Source organism: Malania oleifera, chromosome 7 (genome assembly GCF_029873635.1).
Source record: "Malania oleifera isolate guangnan ecotype guangnan chromosome 7, ASM2987363v1, whole genome shotgun sequence".
NCBI classification, from domain to species: Eukaryota; Viridiplantae; Streptophyta; class Magnoliopsida; order Santalales; family Ximeniaceae; genus Malania; species Malania oleifera.
Window position 1 is genome coordinate 105,073,079 of NC_080423.1, and position 24,048 is coordinate 105,097,126.

At 37.1% G+C, this 24,048-nt stretch overlaps 3 protein-coding genes across 5 annotated transcripts in view; 2 read left to right on the top strand and 1 right to left on the bottom strand.

Moving 5' to 3' along the window:
• The window catches only part of LOC131159475 (probable UDP-N-acetylglucosamine--peptide N-acetylglucosaminyltransferase SPINDLY), a 33,072-nt gene extending 31,418 nt beyond the window's left edge, over positions 1-1,654 (top strand). For both annotated transcript variants that reach the window (XM_058114413.1, XM_058114414.1), the window contains one exon: positions 1,243-1,654. In XM_058114413.1, the coding sequence (XP_057970396.1) occupies positions 1,243-1,346 (104 nt within the window). In that variant the 3' untranslated portion in view covers positions 1,347-1,654. The remainder of the gene's footprint in view (positions 1-1,242) is intronic.
• Positions 23-4,975, bottom strand: LOC131159491 (CBBY-like protein). Of its 2 annotated transcripts, XM_058114447.1 has the most exons (8): positions 4,526-4,975; positions 4,095-4,165; positions 3,251-3,415; positions 2,359-2,429; positions 1,683-1,777; positions 1,342-1,388; positions 906-986; positions 23-298 (listed from the first exon to the last, which is right to left on the bottom strand). In XM_058114447.1, exons 1-8 carry the CDS (start codon positions 4,859-4,861, stop codon positions 175-177), a joined length of 990 nt encoding a protein of 329 aa, XP_057970430.1. In that variant the 5' UTR covers positions 4,862-4,975; the 3' UTR covers positions 23-174. The 2 variants fall into 2 exon arrangements, with proteins under 2 accessions (XP_057970430.1, XP_057970429.1); XM_058114446.1 differs by lacking the exons at positions 906-986; positions 1,342-1,388 and having other exon boundaries at positions 2,363-2,429.
• A 1,258-nt stretch (positions 4,976-6,233) lies between these two features.
• Positions 6,234-24,048, top strand: part of LOC131159488 (DNA-(apurinic or apyrimidinic site) endonuclease) — a 32,835-nt gene continuing 15,020 nt past the window's right edge. Inside the window, exons 1-3 of the mRNA XM_058114440.1 lie at positions 6,234-6,686; positions 7,997-8,089; positions 20,317-20,461. Coding sequence (XP_057970423.1) covers positions 6,450-6,686; positions 7,997-8,089; positions 20,317-20,461 — 475 coding nt within the window. The 5' untranslated portion in view covers positions 6,234-6,449. The remainder of the gene's footprint in view (positions 6,687-7,996; positions 8,090-20,316; positions 20,462-24,048) is intronic.

Here is a 24,048-nt window from a genome sequence, read left to right on the forward strand (position 1 = left end):
CATAATAAGGAACAGAACACAATGAAAAGATATACTTGTAATATTCATCTACCAGCGAACAACACTACAAGCGATAACACAGATATTCATATATTCATTCTATATCCCTGAAGAATACAATTATAGCAGTATCTCACTCTCCCTTTTCCCCATTACATTGTCACACCCTAACATCTAGCTAACATATTGCCTCTCAAGAAGGCTTCCACAGAATGCCAAATCAAACCGTTCCTCTGGAGGATCCCCAATGCAGTCAAAAACTGCATCAGCATTTAAGAAGTCCTCATCGGCTGTATACCTGCAACCAAGGATGAGCAATGTCAACACAAATTTAGATATTTACATAATTGTTGCAAAACATAATCCTAATGGTCAAGGAACATTGGAGATTAAAAAGGGAAAAGGATTAAAAAAGAATAGGGGAAGTTGGTGCTAGAAACAAGCTTTAGGTGTAAAGCCCCACAAGAAAGCATGAAAAGGAAGCACACACACTAATATATTACTTTGTGCTACGTAGCTGCATAAGCGGAATGTGCGTAGAACAGTAATGTTTTTGTTTTCGTTGGGGGGTGTGTGGGGGGTACGGAGGGTGGGGCTTTGAAGTCCAGCATGCTGGTTTCCTTTGGCAGCATTTTGGTTTATTCGCTACTTTCCCACCAAAAGAAAGGAAAGAAATGTTGTCATAACACCAACAATTAGATAGGTTTGGTAAGGCCTCAGTTAGGAGAGTTCTCTTCTTTTGTCAGGTTTGAGCAAAGAAAGTCTTGAGTTATGCTAGTTACCATCGAGATAGGTCCATAATAAGATCCAGGAAGTCTAGAATGTGTTGGGTCAATTGTGATATGCCATGTGCATAATGGCACAAACATTATTTTTCAGACTTCAGAGTAGAAGAAATAACTCACCCACTCTTTGTGACTATACATTTCATTTCAGCAGCTTTGGCAGCAGCAAGGCCTATGGCACTGTCCTCTACCACAACACAACTGTAAAAATGAAGTACCAGGTTACTTTGCTTTTTGTTATTTAGATAATACAAGGTTGCCTTTACTTATGACACGCAACTTTATCAATGACCAAATGTTATGTCAAAAAACAGGAAATGCTTGATAACCCTGGACGAAAACTAAACATACAAAGATATCTGGGGTTAATTGACAAACTGAACTTGTTCCATTGATCTTATTAATTGGATTGACAAGGTAGCAAAGGTTGATACCAATTTTTCAACTTCATCCACAGCACAAGCATATTACTTATCTGGAATCCTATTTTGGTTCTTGGACTATAGTTCGACTTCGACATATATTCTGGTGAGATTATCAAGCAATACTGCAATACCTTGAAGGTTCAACACCCAGAGTGCTGGCAGCTAGAAGATAAATGGCCTGCCAGGGAGGCACAAGATTTTGATTATGGAGGAACTCAAATCAAAGAACCATCACATATTTCAAAATCCGACCTGCTAGGAGATATTGAACTGAATCTATTTTGATAATGATTGCCTTTAAATGATTTGTATGGTTGGATGCATAGAAACTGCATAAGAATTTCTGAATATGGTTTGCACTTATGTGATCTCATTGAAGAAACAGTGGTTCTTCCAAAAAATGTGTGGAAACAAAATCAAGTTATATAATTTCCATATGGTGTCCAGATTCTGAGTGGGATGAACAATTTACCGGATCGGGCTTTTTACGAGCGACGACATCACCTGCAAAATCTGATCTTCTTCTCCGTTCAGGCCATAAAGCATTGAAACAATTGCGAGAGCGGACTAAAAAACACCATCAGAATATCATATAATTCCCTATAAACTAATGGTACTAAATTATAAAATAAAATGTTGTTTCCACAAATAAAAATAAAGAGGTTTTTCATTTGTGGAAACTGTTTCCATTTCCCATATAGTTTTCCTAAGAAATTGCAAACACCCCACCCTATTTTCTCATTTTCCAATGTTTGTTCATAAAATTTAGAGCACTTCTAAGCTGTTTTGATGCTTTTTTACAAACTTTAGAGAACTAAAAAATAAAGTGGCATTTTAAAAATTTCTTTGGATAATTCCATGGAAAGTAAAAACAGTTTACCACAAATAAATGCCCCTTAACATTTTGTAATTGCAACCCAGGATCAACATGGCCAAATAAGAATATAAGATATGAAAGAGAATGCTTGATAAGATCAAATGAGCACCTGTCTTGACTTATTGCTTCAACATTATATATTGATGTTAACCAAGACTATTTCTCGTGCCAAGCAAAGTCGTGCACAGATTAAGATTTGATTTGCTGAGCACAATAATCAAAAGCATAAACTCCTGGTACATTAAAATAAACTTGTGGAACCTGATTGTGCATACCGCCTTCTCATTAGATGTGCTACACACAGCAACCTTTACACCTTTTGCCAAAGCCTGATCAATCAACCTGCATAATTTCATTAGAAATGTTCACCATGCCAACATATGGAATCATTTTGTTTCTGAATGCAAATCGTTTTGTTTCTCAAATAATTAAATTTTAAGAGTACCACAAGCATTCAATTACTGCAGCATTCCACACAAACAACATAATAAATCATGTTTAATCATTCATATGATCACGTATACAACCAACAAAATTTTCCACACATATTTCATCTCCAAATGAATTGAAAGTTCAGTGTTTACGAGCAAAATGTGTTACAAAACAAAAAAGTAGAGATGACTACGTAAACAACAAAATTAATTTTTATAGCTATTTTTTATGCGTAAAATGAAATCAAACCACACCATGATGGATGTATGATATGCCTTAGCTCGAGTTGAGGAGAAGATCTAATTAGAAAAATGAGATTAAGGAAGGAATAGAGATACCTGAACAAAAGACATTCATATTTGAGGACTTTCATTTTCTAAAGATTCAAGTGATGATGTAGAAAGGGAAAACTTATAATGCACATAAGAAGTCCACTTGATTGAAATACAATATTTCTATGTTTGGAAAAAGGCCTTAAGATATAGATTTGTGTAGATTTGGACAAACTGTAAAACAAAATTGCATTATATTTTGTCTAAATCCACCCAAATTCAAATCTAACACCCAAAATCCATGCTCCCAAAATGCAGTGTATGTGATTGTTAGTATGCTTGTAACAACTGCGGATGCAAAGTTCTATGAAAAAGAAGTATCAAAAACCAAAAGGAAAGCATAAAATCACTGCATGATCATTAAGGAAAAGTGGAGCGGATGATCAAATGGTAACTGACTTTGCAACACCAGGCCGAAGAGGGAGCAACTTTTTCTCAATAAGAGCCATAAACAATTCTGTCTTTTGCGTGGTGAAGCCGTTTCTCGAGGCTAGAATATTGTCTTTGACTCTCATCACTTGGAGCATTTCAGGCCATCCCCGTGTTGTTAAAGTGAAGGTCAGTCTGGAAAGGGTTCTAATATCTCCAATTCACTAATTCAACTTGAGGCATCCTCAGAACATTATATACGTTTTGGTTCAAACTACTTGCTGAATAATGCATATAACTAATAAAATAAAGCCCTGAGTTCTCTCTGGTATCATCATTTATTTAAGCAAAAATCACTTGGGAAAGAAAACAGTTTTCATATCTTTCTTTCTTACTTATGTCACAAAATGATACTCGCTTATGTTTCAGTTTCTTAACATTGTAGCAGTGACGGACTTGAAAAAAGATAAAGCCAAAGAGGAGACGCAAAGACATAAACTATCTATGCACTTCACATTTATGTTTCGTTAGCCCGGACCAGTTAGGAAAGACACTAGCAAACGCTCCCCCCCCCCCCTCCATTACTCCATTGTTTTTCCCTGAGAAGGAAGGAGGGGACAGGGGCCGAAGGGGGAAGGCAGGGGGAAAGGCAAGGGCAGGGGGAAGAAGAGGGACGGAGAGGAAAAAAAAGAGAAGAAAAGGAGGGGCCGCCCAGGGAGGGGGCGGGGCGGGCAGGGGGCGCAAACAAAAAGCGGGAGCAAACAAAGTCCAAAATTGAATGGCATTGTCATAATTCTTTAGAAAATTGAAAATAGAACGTAATAGAAAACCGTTCTTTACAAGGTCCTACAGAATTTTGCAGAAGATGCATTACCTTTCTTTTCCTCCTCCAATCTTAAGCAACTCACCATACAAATCCACACCCCAGGTAACACCCAATTCTCTCTGCACAACAATTTAGTTATCAGAATACATCCTTCAATCTAAGAGCAAACTTAAACAAAACCAGCCAAGTAATCATCAAATCCGGTTGAGACAACCAAATTGAAAACAAAATTTTCCAGCTTTGGCAAAAAACTACAATGCCCTCCCCCCCGGGGGTTGGGGGTAGGGAGCTTCAACCCCAGTTCATAAAATTTAAAAGAGTTGAATGCCCTTTCAGTCACTAATTTTTTAAAATATTTTATATATTCCTGTAATTTTTCCAAATATTAAGGGTTTTTTTTAAAGAGAATTCAGGAACCGAGATAGGTTAGACTGAATATAAACAGAGAGAGAGAGAGAGAGAGAGAGAGGACGTAGTACTTGAGCGAAGGTGTCGTTGAAGGAAACCCGGTGGCCGTCCTTCTCCGTATCGACGAGAACGCCGTCGCAATCAAAGAGGAGAGCCGGCGGAAGACCAGAAGAAGCCGAGCAAATGACGCCGGAGCGACGTCTTCCGGCGATCATCGGTGATCTCGTCTTTGTTCGTGCACCAAGTATACATATTCTTTGGCAGAATAGGGAAGAAGATAAGGCAGTTTCGTGGTGGTGAGGGCTGGAAGTAAAAATGGGTGTCTTTGCGATCGGGAAGGAAGTTGAATAAGATGATGACGACGATGATGCAGCAAATGGAGGAGAGATAAGAGTCGCCGACGCCATTTGAAGTGAGCTTTGACACACTATCTCTCTCTCTCTCTCTCTCGCGCGCGCGCCCACCTCTGGCTGTCTCTTAAGGGTTTATCTCCCGCGGAGCCATACAAACACGCCTAACACAAAAATTAATATATTACGATTTATCACTTTATATTTGGTTTTTTCCCCGCTATATTATATATATTAACATTTTTATTTTATTTGGTAAAAAATAATAAATTAAGAGCAAACTCAAATCTTATTTTATTTTATTTGCCCCCATTTCCTGTGATAAATGAAGGTCTTCAATTAAGAGCAAACTTAATGAGTTAATAATTTATTAAACTAAAAGAAAAATAAATTATTGTAATTAATATTTTTCAATTGTAAAATTAAACATCATTGTAAAAAATAATCTATGTGATATTTTCTTTTATTTTTTTTAATTGATAAAGGCTTTTACTTGTAAAAAATCTAGTTGGAAATTTTCAAAAGAGGCAAAATAAAATTTAATATTTTTTCGACACTTGTAGTCTATTTTGTGACAAAGAATATAATTTAATTGATGACATTTTTGTATCTTTTTCTTGAAAAATTTTAAATTTTTTTAAGAAAGTACATAACTCAAACATTCTAGTCAAGCTTCTAAGACCCATTTGGTTGTAAAAAATAAATTTTATTTTTCATTTTAAGAATTTTTAAAAGGTATAGAAGGGGCTTTATTTTCTAATTTTAAAATATTTGTATAAATTTTAAAAAAATTAAAATATTTCAATATGAAAATTGATTTTAATTTTGTTTTCTAATTCTTTAAATAGCCAATAAAAATGTCATCTTATTCTTTAATTTTTAAAATTTGTATCGAAAAAAGCAAAGAAAATCTTCTTATTATTTTTTAGATAATTTTTGAAAAAAAGGAAAAATTAGGTATCTTTGTCATAATTATTTAAAAACCTAACAATGAAACTAAAAATATTTTACGCAACCAAACAAATCCTTTATTTTTGTACATTTTAATTTGAGTAATATATTTTTATAAAATAAATGAAATTTAAATAATTCTTTAAAAGCTTAAGATGTTAAAAAAAATATTTTTTACAACTAAATTAATTCTCATTTTTGTTAGAAAATAAAACTTTAGTTGATGTGATATATCACTAGAGTGAAATTTAAAAAAAAAAAAAAATTTACAGTTGATAATTATAATTTTTAAATAGATTTTTTTTATTACTTTTATTTTTCAAGCCCTACATTTATTTATTGATGGCTATTAGAAATATTTAAAAATTATATTTATGTTTTTTTTTTTTTCATAAGTGAAGGTATACGCCCAACATGTTTATATATATATATATATATATATATATATATATATATATATATTTAAAACTGACGAAAGTTTTTTTGCTGGCGCCGAATTTCGCCGCTAAATATACAATAATCGCCATAAAAGAGAATTCTCAGTTATCTAGGCGCGGTTCTTAGTGTTCCTAAAAGGCTACGACCCGTGCTCCCGAATACAGTTTCATCCTCAAAACTACAAATATTCTGAGAAATTTCGCTGCAATCTGAGCTCGGAAGAATCCGCCCCTGAACTGTGAATTACAGTAGGAGGATGAAACGATTCTTCAAACCAGTGGAGAAGGAAGGCTCCTCCAAAAAACCCACACTCTCTTCTCCTACAGAAAACAATGACGAGAACGGAGGGGTTTCAGAAGCGGAGAAGAAGAACAAGGAGCCTACGAAGTTCATGACATGGAACGCCAACAGCTTTCTTCTCCGCGTGAAGAACAATTGGCCCGAGCTCACCAAGTTCGTGGCCAGCATTGACCCTGACATCATCGCAATACAGGTTAGCTCTCTTCGATTTCTTACCCTTGTTTACATGTGGGTTTGGTGGGCTTTCACGAATGTGTACATTGGCCGGTGGGTATATGGTGGTTTAGGCTTTAAACTTCCTTCTTCCTCTTCTTCTCCTTCTTTTTTTTTGTGGGTGGAGTTGAACTTCTATGCGTGTGTAATGCCAACTGGGTATGTGACATTATGTCTGTAGAGTGTAGACATCCATGACTGTGGTTTAATGGTGTGTGGTTTTTGATGTTTGTGTCAGAATGGGAATTTGATATAGCCTTTTCGAGATTCTGAGATTTCTTGTGCTGATACTTGTGGATATTCAATTTTTTGTTCCTCCCTAAACACTTCTTATTTCTTATTGTTTCTTTTTATGCGTCTTCGTTTTATGCATTCAGTATGCTTTCAATTCGTTTAAGGATTGCTTTGACGTTCAGACTAGGATGCTTACCGAATTAAAAATGAAAATGTAATGAATGTATGATGGTTTGAGCTTTAGGAAGGCTGACAAAAGCATGTCTCTTTGGAATTAGGTTATGATTTCTTTCAGACAATACATTATGTTGAGATCTTGTTTTTTATACAACATGGGGACGCTCAAGGTTGTACTGTTTTCTCAACATTTAGAAACTTATTTGCTCTTTTATTATATACTAAATTAATAATAGGTTTTATATATATATATATATATATATATATATTTGATAAACTAGTAATTTCTTATATGGTTATGTGCTTCTAGTAGTAGAAAGGAGGTGGCATATTGATTAGCAAATACTTTAAGCACATGGTTGATCAAATGGAAGGGCATGGATTAATGCTCCTATAATCTATATTGAACCATTTGGGAAGGGCCCTGCCCCTCGTGATTGTTATTCAATGCCATTTTATGATGCCTCCCTTTTGTTGTGGTTTGTGGAAATGATTTGAGTGCTAGTCTTGACCAAATGTAAGGGTGTTATATTTGAACTCAAACCTAAGGTCATGCGTTCATGTCATGGGAACAGCCTCTCCAATTGTGGAGGTAAGGTTGCATACTTGCATGTATCATGTCCTCCCAAAACTCCATTATGGTTGATGTGGGAGTTTTGTGTACTAGATCTTGTATGTGTATTGTTTGTCACAATGGTTAATTCTTAATAGAATGTGCTAATACATGACCTATACTCTTTTATTATTGATTCTTCGAAGGAAAAAATTACAGAAAGTAAATGAGGATGTCACTTCATTTTGACTTTTGATTGTACACATGTTTGAAACTGTTAATTTTGTAGGCATAAGGGTGAGGATCTAACAGTGCATTGATTGTAGGAAGTAAGGATGCCTGCAGCTGGTAGCAAGGGTGCACCAAAACGACCAGGAGAGTTGAAAGATGATACAAGCTCTTCACGAGAGGAAAAACAGGTTACATTGTTTTTCCCTCTAGAGATAGCATGCATTATTCATGTATGTGCTGAATCATTAAGTCTATTTTTACTGGTGTTTATTTGGATTTTTTTATGGCATTTGGGATTTCCCATGATTATTAATTATCAAGGCCTCACTATAACTCCTATAAAATCTTTTGTAAGCTAATAAAACCACCATCAAGTAAGGGGATATATCCTAATAACTCTGGCATGGGATCAATTTTAGTTGAGGTATTCTTGAAGTGACAGTGTTTTAATCTTTTGTCATCCTATGTGTCAAGCCCAAATGTCTGTACTGTAATTAATTTGTAAATTCAAATGTTATATTAGATAAAAATATAAAATGGAACAATTAAATATCCAACGGACATGAGGATGTTCACAAAATGTTTTGTTATTGTCTAATTGATAATCTTTGTGCTGAAGCACTTAAACTTCCCTTAGTTGGTCTTTCTTTTTTCATAGAAAAGGTTACCGTTGATTTTCTTCTAACAAAGGAACTTACTGTTTTACACAAGAAGCGTACCATGCTCTTGCTAAGACAATTTCCTTCTATTCGCATTTGATGCTATAACTTTCTGCAGAGCTGCTTCTTAGCTCTAATAAGTGATGAGCGTTTTGCTAGGTTTAAATTCCCACTACACCATTTTCTCTTCACATAGCCTTTTGATTTTACTTAAATGAAAAAACTACAACTGCAACTTTTTGCTCCCATAATAATTTGACACTTTCTTTGGAAATGCTTACAAATCTTTAAAGTGTGTAGACTGCTGCTTTTATTGACATAGAAAAAAGTTGCATCAAATTAAATAAAAATATTCTATCAGTCTGTCTTGCCCTACCCCCTTCCTATTTGAGAATATGTGGTTGATTCAATCTTCATTTAGGGAGTGCATTAAATTTTGGTGGAGGATAGCAATGTTCAAGGGTGGGTGGGTTTTAGATTTATGAGGAAGTTGAAGTATGTGGGAAGTAGATTGAAACTCAGTAACAAGGAAGTTTTTGGTGATTTGAAAGAAAAAAAATCTGATTTTGAATGAGATTGAATGTTTGGATTGGTGGGAGGAGTCTGGCTTGGCTAGTGAAGAGGGATAGGGCTAGAAGGGGTCACCTTTGTAATGACTTAAAAGGTTATCACTTTTAGGGACTGTATAAGTTCGAAAAAAAAAAAAAAAATCTTGGATGAAGTGAGTGAAATAAGGGGATTGCATTACCAAATTATTCCTATAGGAGGTTGTACCCCAAAGGGTGTATGAATAGCTTGATGATTGAAGTTGGAGACCCATCGAAGAAACCCAAACTAATTGGCTGGAAAGGCCTTTTGACATTGACGAGATCAGGGGGGCAGTTTTGAGATGGATAGAGATGAGGCTCCAAGCCCTGATGGTTTCACCATGCCTTTCTTCCAGGATAACTGGGAGGTGATTTGGCAAGATCTAAATTATCTAGATGATTTCTTCCATAAGTTTCATAGAAATGGGGTGGTGGAGAAGAATGTGAATGTCACTTCTGTTGCTTTTGTCTCTAATAGTGAGTCTTCAAAGAGGGTGAGAGACTTTTGACCAACAAGTCTGGTTATCAGTCTCTAAAAAATCCTCACCAATGTCTTATCTAAGAGGCTTCGGGAGGTGTTAGGGAGAACTGTCAATCTAGAATAATCTGCCTTTATTAAGGATAAATAGATTCTAGATGCTGCCCTCGTGGCTAATGAGGTGGTGGAGGATGTGAGGAGAAGTGGAGAGAGGGAGTCTTACTCAAACTAGATTTTGAAAAAGCCTACACATGCTTAGTTGGAGTTTCTTTGATCAAGTGTTGGCCATGAAGGGTTTCTGTGGGGTTTGGATGAAGTGGGTGAAAGGGTGCCTTTGGATGGTGACAATGTCAGTTATTGTGAATGGCCAATCTAGGGAGTAGTTTTAGGCCTCACAGGGTTTGTGGCAAGGGGATCCTCTCTCTTCATTTCTCCTAAGCTTAGTTGTGGATGTGCTGAGTAGAATGATCAGCACGCCTGGGGTCTTAATGTCATCTAGGGTCTCAAGATAGTTAGGGAGGAGATTGTAGTTTCCCATCTCCAATTTGCCGATGCTACCCTTGTAACTCTGGAGGATAATGTCCTAAAATTTCTATTGAAAATCTTTGAGAATATTTTGGGCCTTAAGATTAACCTGTCTAAAAGTGGGTAGCATGAATTAACATGTCTAAAAGTGGGTAGTAGATATCAATCTAGGAATGACAAAGTTGGAAGGCTTGGCTGATCTAGTAGGCTGCCCTATTTTGGAGTGGCACTGACTTATTTAGGTCTTCACCTTGGAGAAAATCCTAACTATACCTTGTTTTGGGACCTTCAAACCTTGTGGTAGAGAGAGTGGGACTAGTGGGTAGTAGATTTTTTTTTGGTTACTTATCATTAGGAGGTTGCATTACTCTTACCAATGTGGAACTTTCTAATATACGTGTTGAATAATTAGGTAAAATGGAGGACCTAACCTCAATGATAGGCCTCCCCCTCTATTTATAACATATGTCAAGTACATAACTCTAACACATTAATAATGTCAATTGACCAAATAACCATTAATACTTCCTCCCAATCTAGAACATATATATCATATGCTCCTAGCTTGTAAATGAATTTCACACGAGCACCTCCTAAGGTTTTAGTGAATAAATCAGCAAACTGAAAAATTAGACTTCATATGAGTGGTTGTATTGAGCTTTTGTACAAGTTTCTCCTGAATAAGTGGCAATCAACTTCAATGTGCAGCTTTGTCTGCTCAAGGAAGACCGAGTTGGAGACAATATGAATAGCAGCACTATTATCACACATCAACTTCATAGGCTGAGAATGCAGAAAATCCAGTTCTTCCAACATGTTCTTTAACCAAAAAAGTTCACATGTAGTGTGAGCCATAGCCCTAAACTCTGATTCAGCACTTGATCTAACCATCATAGTTTGTTTCTTACTCTTCCAAGAAACCAAATTACCACCAACAAAGATTTAGTACCTTGTAACCCGAGCCAATTTGCATCTATATACATTGAATACGAGTGTGACCCTAATTCTGATGTAAGAGACCTCTCACTGGTGCTCCTTTGAGATATCTTGAAGTACAAATTACTGCATCTTAGTGACTTGTTCTTGGAAAATCGAGAAACTAACTTGTAACACTTGTTGTGAAAGACATATCTGGTTGAGTGACTGTGAGATAATTCAACTTTCCAACAATTCTATAGTATCGTTCTGGATTCCATATTTGGCACTATTGGGATCCATGGGTGTATCAATATGTTTGGATCCCAATAGTCCAGTCTCATTTAAAAGATTAAGAACGTACTTTCTCTATGACAAGACCATTCCTACGAGATCTCGATATTTCTATACCCAAGAAGTACTTCAATGGTCCCAAATCCTTGGTCTGAAATTTAGTTTTTAGGAAAATTTGTAGATCCTGGATGCCTTGATCATCATCCCCAGTAATCACAATATCATCCACATACAAAATAAGCAAAATCCTGCCAGATGGAGTCTGACAATAAAATACAGAGTGATCCACTACACATCATGGGAAGCCAAGCTCAAGCACAACAACACTGAATCGACCAAACCATGCTTTCGGTGACTGCTTTAAACCATATAATGATTTCTTGACCCAAATAGCGTTTCCAGGTTGGTAATGGAAATTACATTCATTTTTGGTTAGTTGGGTGGGTAGGGTTTCATTGGAGTCTTTAGTCTTCTGTCTTTTTAGACTGCCTAGGTTGCAGAATTCCCCGGTTATTGATTTCTACTCTTTGGAAGGGGGATTTTCACTTTTTTAGGAATCTCAACAAGAGAGAGGTTGTTGACTTGACCATTTTGTTGCTAGTTTTGGAGGGAGCTTTATTTTATTTTATTTTTTAAAATTTTTTTTCCTATTCCCTAGTCAAAAGATGACTCAAGGATTTGGATGGGGGGGCTCTTTTCCACTAAAATTTTTTACTCTTAACTTATGAAATCCCAGAATCCTTGTCCTTTCCTTTTGAATAATTTTATCTAGAAGGCAAAGGTTTCCTTTAAAATAAGGTCTTTCATGTAGACCTTGGTCCTTTATCTGCTTAATACCTATGATTTGTTGCAGACAAGGAGGCCTTATAAAGCTAAAGATCTAGATCTATGTTTATGTGCTATGAGTCAAATGAAACTATAGATCACTTGTTCCTACACTGTCATATGTCTAAGTGACATTGGGCTCTTTTGTTTTCAGTCTTGGGTGAGGCTGTGGTATTCACCAAGACAGCTGATGCTTATCAACCCTCTTGAAAGTGTGTTAAAAGGCTTCAAGCGAAGGGAGGGTTGGCTCTTTGGATATGTGTTATATTTGTGCTCCTTTGGACTCATTGGACATAACAGAATGCCAGGATTTTAATGGCAAAGCAACCACACCTTGTCTCCCTTGGGATAGAGTGGTTTCCTTTGCATCCTTATGGGCTCATTCTTTAGGGTTTTTTTTTTTAGGGATTATTATTGTCAGATCTTCAGAGGGACTGGAAGGGAGCATCATTGTAATTTCATTTGCGTTTTTTGTTTCTTTGCTTTAGGAGGACCTCTTATCCTCCACCCTTTGTAAATTCTTCTCTAACCAGTTAGTGATATTTTTTTTTTAAAAAAAAAAAATCTGTCTCATAATAATTTAACTGAAGTTTGGATGAGGCTTGAGTCTTAACTTGTTAAAGTTTTCACTTGGGTGATGGGTTTTTATGACAAATGAATATTAAATAACTTTAACCATTGGAATATCTTACTGAGTGAGTCTTCCCTAAGGAATTATCATTTACAATTCTTAGATTTGAAAGTGCTATACAGGCCATCCATGTAGTATCAGTGCTCATCATTTGGCAACATAATGTTGTTGTTTCTTTTAGCTTATCCTTGGTGGAATTTGATATAACGATAATGCTTTAAGAATGTCAATGCTCCTCTTTTCTTCTATTTTAAAATTGTTTCTTATTTTTTATTTAAATTTTGGCCATTTTGGAAGCATACTACTTTTTTTCTAATCAGCAAAGGAAAAATTCATAAAGGACAGACACCCAAGGGGATGCTTGCCTACAAATAAAAAAGATTGACAGACAGGAGAAAAAAAAGAAAATTCAAGGTATCACTCATGTGACAGGGTATCCAAAAAATTAAGTTTTGTGTGAGTATCCTATGTATACAACCCTATCAACCTGCAAGTGAGATAAGTAATCTATATTTAAGAGTTGTAAGAGACATAGGTGTTCCTTCAAAGGCTTTTTGTTTCCTCTCTCCCTGCACAATCTAAAAAATGGTGAGAGGGATCAAGGTCAAGGCTTTTCTCCTGTCAATATTTGTTCGAGTTACATTCCAATCCCATAACCCTTTATACAGAGTCTCAGCTGACCAAACTAGTTGCCAAATTCCACAAATTCTGCATCCTCTTCATACAAAAACCATCTATTCACCATAAATTCCCCACCTCTTTTATAAATAATCAATGGTAAGGATTCTTCTCAAAACCGCTTCCTGAGCCGCAGAAAAGGTGGAGCTAAAGACTTCCAGATAGCCTTCTTGGGGAAGCTAATACTGCCCCGCATCTGTCTGGATTGTCTAGGTTTTTACAGAGGGAGTTGATTGTGAAACAACCATTTTTTCTTGGCTTCCACCGTTCCATGTAGGTTCATTTGGGTTTTGTCGAATGCACACCATTCCTGCATAGCAGTCTAGAGAATTCAGCAAAGACTTCAGGCTCCCAGTCTTGGGTATTTCTATTTCTATCAAAAGGAATGTCCCAAACTAGTCCAATTGTCAAAGTGATTAATGTGCATACTCATTGATGCATCTTTATTACAAGCCAAACTGAAAATATTAGGGAATTGAGCACTTAGTGGGGTGAACCCACACCAGGTGTTGTGCCAAAAGACAATATTCAAGTTTGTTGATAGTGAAAAAGCCTTCCCATCATTTACTAATCCATTTCTAAACGCCTACTCCTCATGACTCCCTAACTTAGAGCTCCATTCTTTGTGATTTTTGTTATAGCAAAAGAAGAAATTCATTACTAGATTAAGAATATACAGCAAGGAGAATACAACATCTCCCTAATAGAATCTGGGATGAGCCAGATAGAAAATACAAAAGATAGAACAAGAAAGGAAGAAAAACAAACAAAAAACTGCCAGTGCACAATATCAAGCCAACAAATATTGCCAATCACGTTGAATATTCAAAAGCTCACTCCTTTAAAGTTCCCATAGCCAACAACCCAAAGTTATGCCATGTAACGAATCTTCTACCAAACCAGAAAAAAGTCAAATTCTTCCCTGGAAAAATACGCACATTACATTCCAACCATAACCCCATTTCACTGCAAAGAAAGTGCATTTCCATAATGCTGCCCTGTCCTTTCTCCTTTCAAAACCTACAAAAGAAACTGCCAGAAAATCCTCCACTGTCTCTAGACAAACCCAACTCTCACCCAATAAACCAAATAACTTTCTCCACACCCTCCAGGCAAAATCACACTGCATAAAAAAATAGGATGCAGATTTTGAACTGTTATAACCAAGCACACAAACATTTGGAGAGAGTCCTTCATCAGTCCCCTACTTAGTAGCTAGTTATTGGTATTGATTCTATTAAGCACAACCAACCAGATAAAAGCCTTGATTTTTTGGGGGGATATTTCAAGTAGTATTATGGAGAGGAAAAGAAGAATCTGACCAAGTCAAGAATTTACTGAAGGTTTTGCAAGAATGCACCCCCATAGGATCGAAGGACTAGGAATGATTATGGGCCACAGAAATGTGACAATTACTCAGAAAAACTAACAAGGAGGATAATTCCCCAATCTCCCTCTCATCAAGGGGCCTCTGAAAATGAAAATCCCACAAAGGCAAATGGCAACCCAAGTCAACAACAAAAGAAGATGTGTTGCTATTTTTCCTTGAGTTCAAATGAAAGAGATACGGAAAAAAGGTGGATAAAACAACATTCCCCAACCAAAATTCTTTCCAAAAATGAATATTATAACCCCTACGCAATACAAACTTAGTATGGGGAATAAAGAGGGGATAAATTTGAGAGATAGATTTCCACAGGCTTCCGAACCCTCAAGAACATCTAGATCCCAAATTGGTATCCGATCCATTCTCATCCAACTCAAAATTTCTTTTAATAACTTTATGCCAAAGTGATGAGTCCTTTAGGGGAAACTGCCAAAGCCATTTAGCTAGGAGAGCAGTGTTTTTAGACACCAAATTCCATGATTCGATCCACTCTCCCATTTTCTATATATGACCTCCTAGTTCCCCAAATGATCCCTATAACCCCCAACCCTAAATCACGGGAAGTCTCTAATAACTTTCTCAATCTTACTAACAACCTCTATTGGAATCTTAAAAATAGACGGATAATACAATCATGGTCTTAAATTTCCACGAAATTGTCAAAATTTCCGGTTTCCGTCACCCTCAAAATCAAAACGGTAGTCAATTCCCATCTTGCATAATTTCCATCAAAATCTCAACGAATCATCCAATATTTATCAAAATCTCGAAATTTTAGCGAAGTTGGTTGCAATTTTAACTATACAATGAAATTTTCTCGAAATTCAAATGAGAGATTTAGGAGTGATGCGAAATTTCTCTCTTGCAATAATTTGTTTATTTTTATCGAAACAAAATTATTACAAGTGCTTTTGAAATGATATGACAAAATAAACTTACAAAAACATTTTATTTAACCATTCATGTCTAAATTATCATTATTTGTATAATAAATAATATTTAAATGATTTATAAATTTCATTTGTATAAACTGAATATGTTTAATTGCATTATCTTACAAATATGTTTGATACACATATTATATTACAACTTTTCCACCTCATGCACAACATATATGTATTTAACTTGTAAAATATTAGTCCTAAAACTTACATTATTATGTCTGTTAACTGTTTTTAAAGTTTCACAAAGAATTCAATGCTTTACTACTGATTTCCGTTATTTTTTCAAATAAAAATCAAAATTTCTGTACTTTTGGAGCCTCAAAATTTGAGTCGAAATCGAAATTTAAGACCTTGAATACAATGAGATACTAAAAAGACAAGCCTAAATAGAAGTAATTCTACCCCCAAGAGAAAAAAGAGCCCCTTCCACCCATCTAGACGCTAGCCACCCTCTCTATGACTGGATCCCAAATAGCTACCAGATCTAGGATTAACCCCTGAAGGGTAAATAGGACATGAGCCAATCCAACAACCTGCACCCCACCCCTGAAGACAACTCCCTAACACACTCATCACACACATTAATAGCAACAAGCCCACTCTTCTCCATGTTAATCTTAAGCCTACAAACCCTCTCAAAAATATAGAGAAGACCCAAAATATTCATAAAAGAAGGCCTATGATGAATGATCATCCAAAAGAAAATCATGTTGTCAGCAAACTGGAGGTGAGAAACTATCACCTTCTCCCTCCCACATCTAAACCTTTCACCATGGACTGCCCTATAAACCATACTCAAAACATCAGCCCATTGAAATGAACAAAAACAGGGAGAGAGGGTCACTTCGTCTAATACCTCTTGAGGCACTAAACCATGATTTAGGCTCACCATTCATGAAAACAGAATAGCACACATTAGACATGCAACCCTCATCCGTCAATTCCATCTCTCTCCAAACCCTTTCCTCACAAAAATCATATTCAAGAAATTCCAACTAACTCTAAGCTTTGTCAAAATTCAGTTTAAAGATGAACCCTTTCTTCTTTCTCCTCTGAATATCCTCTACAACCTCATTAGCAATCAAAATGGCATCCATGATCTCTTTATACCCCACAAACACACTTTGAGCCTTAGAAATATTCTTATCAAGCCCCGCACCCAACCTATTGGCTAGTAATTTTGCAATAATCTTATACACACTAGAAACTAGACTAATAGGTCTATAATCTGTGATCTTGATAGAGCTACTCTTTTTTGGCACCAAAGTCATGACAATGGAATTAATACTCTTGCTCAAGATCCCAATCCAATAAAAATTCATTAAAAATCTTAAGCAAGTCTCCCTTAATCACCCCTAAAAAATCCTGAAAAAAAAGGCCAATTTGAAACCACACTTGGACAGATTTATCTTCAACTTTGAAATCTTCTAAAAAGTTATTAACAAAGTAAGGACCTTGCGGAATGCACCACCACGCCACCTCCTCCCTCACAAGCATGAGACCCCAAATCACCCCTAGATCCTGAGAGTGAAGAATCAGCCTACTCAAACCATCCACCACCAAAATAAACTTAAGGGGGATGATGGCTCTGGTCTTAGACCCCAAGAAAATCTAAAAGATTCCCTATGCTGACCATTAACAACAATCATTGACATATTAGTGGAACTAAGGCACCTTCTAATCTATGTATGTCACCACATTGACCCGGAACCCTTTTTTAATAACACTTTGTCAAAGAAATACCAATTAACCATGTCATAGGCTTTTTCAAAATCCAATTTAAAAATCATGCCCTTCTTACCCCTCGTCCTTGCATCCTCAACCTCCTCATTGGCTACCAAAACTGTATCTAATATTTGTCTAACAAACCCAGATTGGGCCATCAACACTATATCCCCTAAAACTTCTCTGATTCTTCTTTACACAACCTTAGTTATCACCTTATGAACACTAGTCACGAGACTGATCGGCCTAAAATCCTTGACCTTCCTAGACCTTTCCTTGTTTTTGGAATAAGGGCAATGCAAGTAGAGTTTACGCTCTTGCAAACCACCCCACTCCTATGGAACTTCTAAAAAAACTTCATCATATAATCTTTTAGCACTTCCTAACTATCCTGGAAAAAGCCATTATAAAGCCATTTGGGCCCAATGCTTTGTTTTTACTCATGTGAATCACAACCTTTCTAACTTCCTCCAAATCAAATGGCCTCTCCAGCCAACTTGCAGCCCCCTCCCCAATAGGTCTCCAATCAAGCCCCTTCACCATCAACTTATTCTTGCAATCACCAGTGTATGGCATTTTACAAAAATTAGTGATCTAAACCCCAATCTATATGTATTTCCTCACCACCCTTTTTGAGTCTAACTCCAACTCCCTAATGCGAATTTTCCTCCTTCTTCAATTAGCCACTATGAAATAATTTAGAACTACAATCCCCCTCTTTAACCCAACTAACCCTTGATTTTTGATGCCTACTCCTCTCTTCCTTCAATAGAAGCACCTCCACCTTCCATAGTTGAACCCTTCTAAGTCTGTCTTCCTCCCTCAATAGGCCACACTCCTCCAACCGATTCATACCAACAATATTAGTCAAAATATTGTTTTTCTCTCCTTAATGTCCCTGAGCACCTTTTTATTTCAATCGTTTAGCTTATTATGGACATACTTCAGTTTTCTCATTACGTTAAATCTTCCCCAACCATGCACATAGCACTGTTTCCCCCAAACTACATTATCGCAAAGAGAAGAGTGTGATAGCCACATATTCTCAAGCCTAAAAGGGATAGGGATTCACTAGATGGGGTTGGGATCTGAGAGTATCGAGTCGTGGTAAGAAATGGGCCTAACCTAAACCCCTTGCACAATATTCGAAATAAGTCTTCCTATGCGTTGGTAAAAAGGAATCTATCAATGTGAGACAAGCTTGTCTTTGGATGCCATCCAAGTGATGCAAACATGATTCATGGGCATGTCCCAAAGATTGCAATTTTGAATAAAAGATTCAAATTTCCTCGTGCTACGAGCCACCCTCAAACCCTCAAACTTTCCCCTTAAGGTTGTAATAACAATAAAATCACCCCTACCAATGCCCCTAACCTCTAGCAAGACCGACAAAGGAAAAGACGCAAAGTTACAATCTTTAAACAAAGCTAGCCTAGTATCCATGCTCATAAAGAAATGAACATATATCTCTCCTAATTTGGACTCCTATAAAAACAGAATATCTGGATTGACTCTATTAACCAATTCCTTAACAATTATTATCTTATCCATCCCTCTTAAACCTCTAACATTCTAGGGTAACAGCTTCATTTAATTTCACCAATTACTGCTGAAAACGTACTGCCTTTCTCATAGTTAATTGAGAAAGCTAATCTAACTAGTTTTTTTTTTTTTTCCTAAATATATATTTCTACAGCAAATCTAAATATTTTTCTACACAATTTTTTTTGTTTTTCTCCACGTAAATACCTTTTTCTTTTAAAGCTTAACACCTTAACCTTATCCCTAGAAGGAAACACAATACTGTTAGATTACCACCTTGCCTAAAAGCTTAAGCTTTTAGTTTGTAGGCCAACACTGTATTTCTTGCTTTAACACTTCCCCACACATGCAGCCTGACAGCATGTGGAGAAATAAACAAACAACAAATAACACCCATTATAGGGAATACAATAATTTTTAAACATTGCAAAATAAATGTTGGGAAGAGGACTAGAACCTGGGACTTCCTAGTAATCTGTTCTGATTCCATGTTAGATTACCTCTTTATCTAAAAGGTTAAGTTATTAGGTTGTGGGCCAACAATATATATATATATATATATATATATATATATATATATATATATCAAGCTTTAACAGATACTAAGGAACATTCATGAAGTCTTTGGAAGGGCTCAATTGTTTTAGATTTTTTTAATTGATAATTAGGTGATGTTTCTTAGAACCTTGTAAAAATAAGATCGTTGTCTCCATAAATCTGTGCCCTTTGGTATTTCAGAAGGCGACTGCTGTTGTTTCTTTCTAAGAATCAGAAATGATTTTGTATTTTCTCCCCAACTTCCCTAGATGCCCACCATTAGTGACTGCTGAAGTTCAATAATTTTTCTATTCTATCAAGAATTCTTCAAGTCTTCGAGGAAGTCTCTTGTTTTGCATTGTTTGAGCTAGAATATGTCTGCTCTAATTTCAAAAAATGGACATATTTCTATGGAGGATGTTTAATTTGTATGCTCACAAAGATTACAAAGCATACAACCAATTCAAAGAAATAGAAATAATACTAAGTTGTCAAATATTTGAGTATGAATGTGCGAGTTGTTGCTTTCATTTTATACTTTTTTAAAATCCAATCCATTGATTGTGGATTTCAATAAGTTTTTATAAAAGAACTATTTAATATAAATATAAAGTTCATTACGTTTCCAAGGTTCAAATTCCAACGTCCTCTAATGGTGTTTTATAATTCTTTTTCTTAAACAATGCAGATTTTGATGCGTGCTATTTCGAGTCCACCATTTCGAAATTATCATGTTTGGTGGTCTCTTGCAGATTCAAAGTATGCTGGGACTGCATTGTTTGTAAAGAAGTGTTTTGAACCTAAAAAGGTCTCTTTCTCTTTAGATCGAACAGGTACTCCACACAAATTCTATATTATTTTGTAGCCTGATGAATTACTTTCTGTCATGAACTCTTTTTCCTTTAAATCTTGTTCATGTTGTTGTTGCTGTTTTTGTTGTATTACATTTACATGTAGTTTTTTAAGGAGTTGGAAGTTGTATGCTTGATGGGTATCTTATTTTCTTAATTGAAGATTTTTAATTTTATTTGGTTGAGAATTTTAACTGTAATTATTATTTTCAGTATCGTTTGAGGGAAATCAAACCAAAGTCTTTTAGGGCAAAAGCAAAAAGCGTAATTTGTAATTTTGTGTTGGCTCCCTCTGCCACACCCCCCCCAAAAAAAAGAAAAAGGTCCCAGGAAAAACAAAACATTTGCCATTGAAATATATAGTGCTTTGAACAGTTAACTTTTTTTCTCTTTTGTGAAATAGGTTGTTTGCTTATTCTGGACAGTGCTGGGTGTCACGGGCTGACTATTTCACACCTTTGTGAAAGGACTGTGCGGCGCTTGCTAAAGCACTCTTGCTTAACTGGCTAGCCTATCGTTTACCACAATTCATCCATGGAACACTTTGATTAGCATTCAATCAAATATCAATGGAAGCAGTAAGCAATTATGAAAGCAATGGCAAGCAAGCAGTAAACATTGAAGCAACACAATTCATTAATAACACCTCCATTGACATTGCGTGTTTTGCGAGGGAGGCAAGTAGGCTAAACACGTTGACAATAGCTAGTGAGTTTTACAATATTGATGAACACTCACCCTCCCCTAAAGAGCTTTACATGCAATCTCATCCTGGCACTAGGAAACATCAAAATGACCGAGGAGTCATACTGCCTTATTTGGCATACAAAGAAACAACTAGTAGAAAATAAACCTACACTAGTATTTACATAATGGAAACCCATCTCAAACGCACGAGACAAGTTGTCACGGGCAAACATAATGCCCTGAACAAGTTAGGCTTGTGACGCTACCCTACTTATGCGGTCAACATCCTCGTAGACTTTGACGCTAGGTATACTTCAACTTTGTCCATGAACAGTTGCATATCTTCTGCAGAAATCTAGTTGATTTCTTCATCACCAAGGTCTTTCCACTTCACTAAGAACTCCCGCCGCTTCTTCCTTGAGGATATGAGCTCTCTGTCTGCAAGGATATCTTTAACTTCATGTCTATCAAGTTGCACTGTCTTCAACTCTGCTTTGTTTGACTGTCTTCTGCTCGGATCGTCGGTGTCGGCGTTGAACGACTTGAGGCAGTTGACGTGAAACACAAGATGCACTTTCATCCAAGTCGGAGGGTTGATTCTGTAAGAGGCCTTCCTGACTTTGGCAAAGATGGGACTGGTCCTTCATATTTGCGAAGTAGTCCCTGTCTCGTCCTCGTAATGACCTGATCTATTTAGGATTGAGCGTAACAAGCACCAAGTCACCTACGTTTAACTACTGTAGTCTTCTCCCTTGATCTGCCCCCTTCTTTATCTGCTTAGAAGCTTTCTCTAGGTAGGCTCGGGCAATATCTGCTTTTTTTCTCCATTCTCTAGTGAAGATGTACGCCCTGGGACTCTTTCCTCTACACGACTCATCCACTGTGTGAGGTAACAGCGGCTGCTGGCCTGTAACAAGCTCAAAAGGGCTCTTGTTGGTTGTTGAGCTCCTTTGGGCCTTAAAACAAAACTGAGCCACATCAAGTAGTTGCACCAAATTCTTATGGTTGGCATTGACAAAATGATGCATCATGCAAGTACTCTTCTAGTAGCCTATTGAATCTCTCCGTTTGTCCATATGTCTGTTGATGGTAACTCGAAAAGATTTCAAGCTGTGAATCGAGGATTTTGAAAAGTTTTGTCTAGAAGTTGCCGGTGAATCTTAAGTCTTGGTCACTAACAATGCCTTGGGGAACACCCCAATATTTCACAATATTTGTGAAAAACAACTATGCCGTCTCCTTTGTCGAACAGTTTTTTGGTACGGGTATAAACACACCATACTTCGAAAGCCTCTTTGCAACCACAAGTATAGACCCTACATCTCCCACTCTGGGCAGGTTGGTGATGAAGTCCAATGAGACACTTTCCCACGGTTTGGACGATACGGGTAGGGGCTCCAGCAGCCCTGCGATCTTCCTCCGCTCCACCTTGTCTTGTTGGAAAGTGAGACAAGTTTAGGTATAATCAACCACATCATCACACATGTTCGGCCAATAATACCTCTGCTTCAATAAGGCCAAAGTGCGCTGTCATCCTAGATGTCCGGCCCACATGGTATCATGACACTCTCTCAGCAATGTCTTCCTCAGATCACCAGCTCATGGCACAAAGAGCCGGCTACCATCGGTCATCAGCAATCTGTCTTTCATCCAGAACTTTTGTCCTTTCCCCCCGTCGGTCAGCTTCATTAGGTTCTGCGTAATTGGATCTTTGGCTAAGTTATCTTTGATGCGCTCCCTCATCGTTGTGGCAACAGTACTCACAGTCAAGTGTGCTACCATCTGCAAGGCTGCCAGCTCAACTTTCCTACTCAGTGTACAACGCCCTGCGTTGTGCTCAAAGGAGAAATCAAATTCTACTAAGAATTCCTACCATCAGCCCTGCTTGGGTGTCAACTTCGGTTGTGCGAAGAAATGGCTAACTCTCGAGTTATCTGTTTTCACCACAAACCTTGACCCAAGTAAGTAATGCCTTCACACGTGGAGACAGTGTATCACCGCTAGCATCTCTTTCTTTTGAGTTGTGTACTTCCGCTCTGCTTCCCTAAGCTTACGACTCTCGTAGGCAACAGGATGTCCCTCCTGTAACAAGACTCCCCTAAGGGCGAAGTCTGATGCATCTGTCTGTACCTCGAAGGGTTTCATGACATCCGAAAGAGCAAGTACCAGATCTCTCATCATGGCATCCTTCAAGTTATTAAAGGCTCCTTGGCGCTTCTCAGTCCAGTTCCACCCATGACCCTTCTTTAGTAGTTTTTTCATAGACTCATAGGAGCTATTCTCTATGAATATCCCTCTACGAACTTTCTGTAATAGTTGGCAAGGCCAAGAAAGGAACGCAACTCCTTCACTGTCGTTGGGATCTTCCATTCTTGAATCACCCTTACCTTTTCCATATTTATCCTAATATGACCTTGTTCAATCACATGACCAAGGAATTTGATGCTCCACTGAGTGAAAGAGCATTTCTCTTTCTTCACATATAGACTGTTCCCCCTCAACCTGTCGAACACCTTCCGTAGATGCTCTTCATGTTCCTCCAGAGTGGAACTGTAGACAACAATATCATCTAGGTACACCACAATAAACTTGTCAAGGTACTCACGAAATACCTGGTTCGTTAAGGTACAGAATGTCGCAGGCGCATTTGTCAACCCGAATGGCATCACCATGAACTCATACGCTCCATACCGCGTCACACAAGTAGTCTTCGGCTCATCCCCATTAGCAATCCTTGCTTGATAGTAGCCTGAACTCAAGTCAAGTTTAGTGAAGTACTTGGCATGACTTAACTGATCCAACAAATCAGCAATCAATGGAAAATGATATTTGTTGCGCACTATCACCTTGTTGAGCGCGTGGTAGTCTATACACATCCGCAT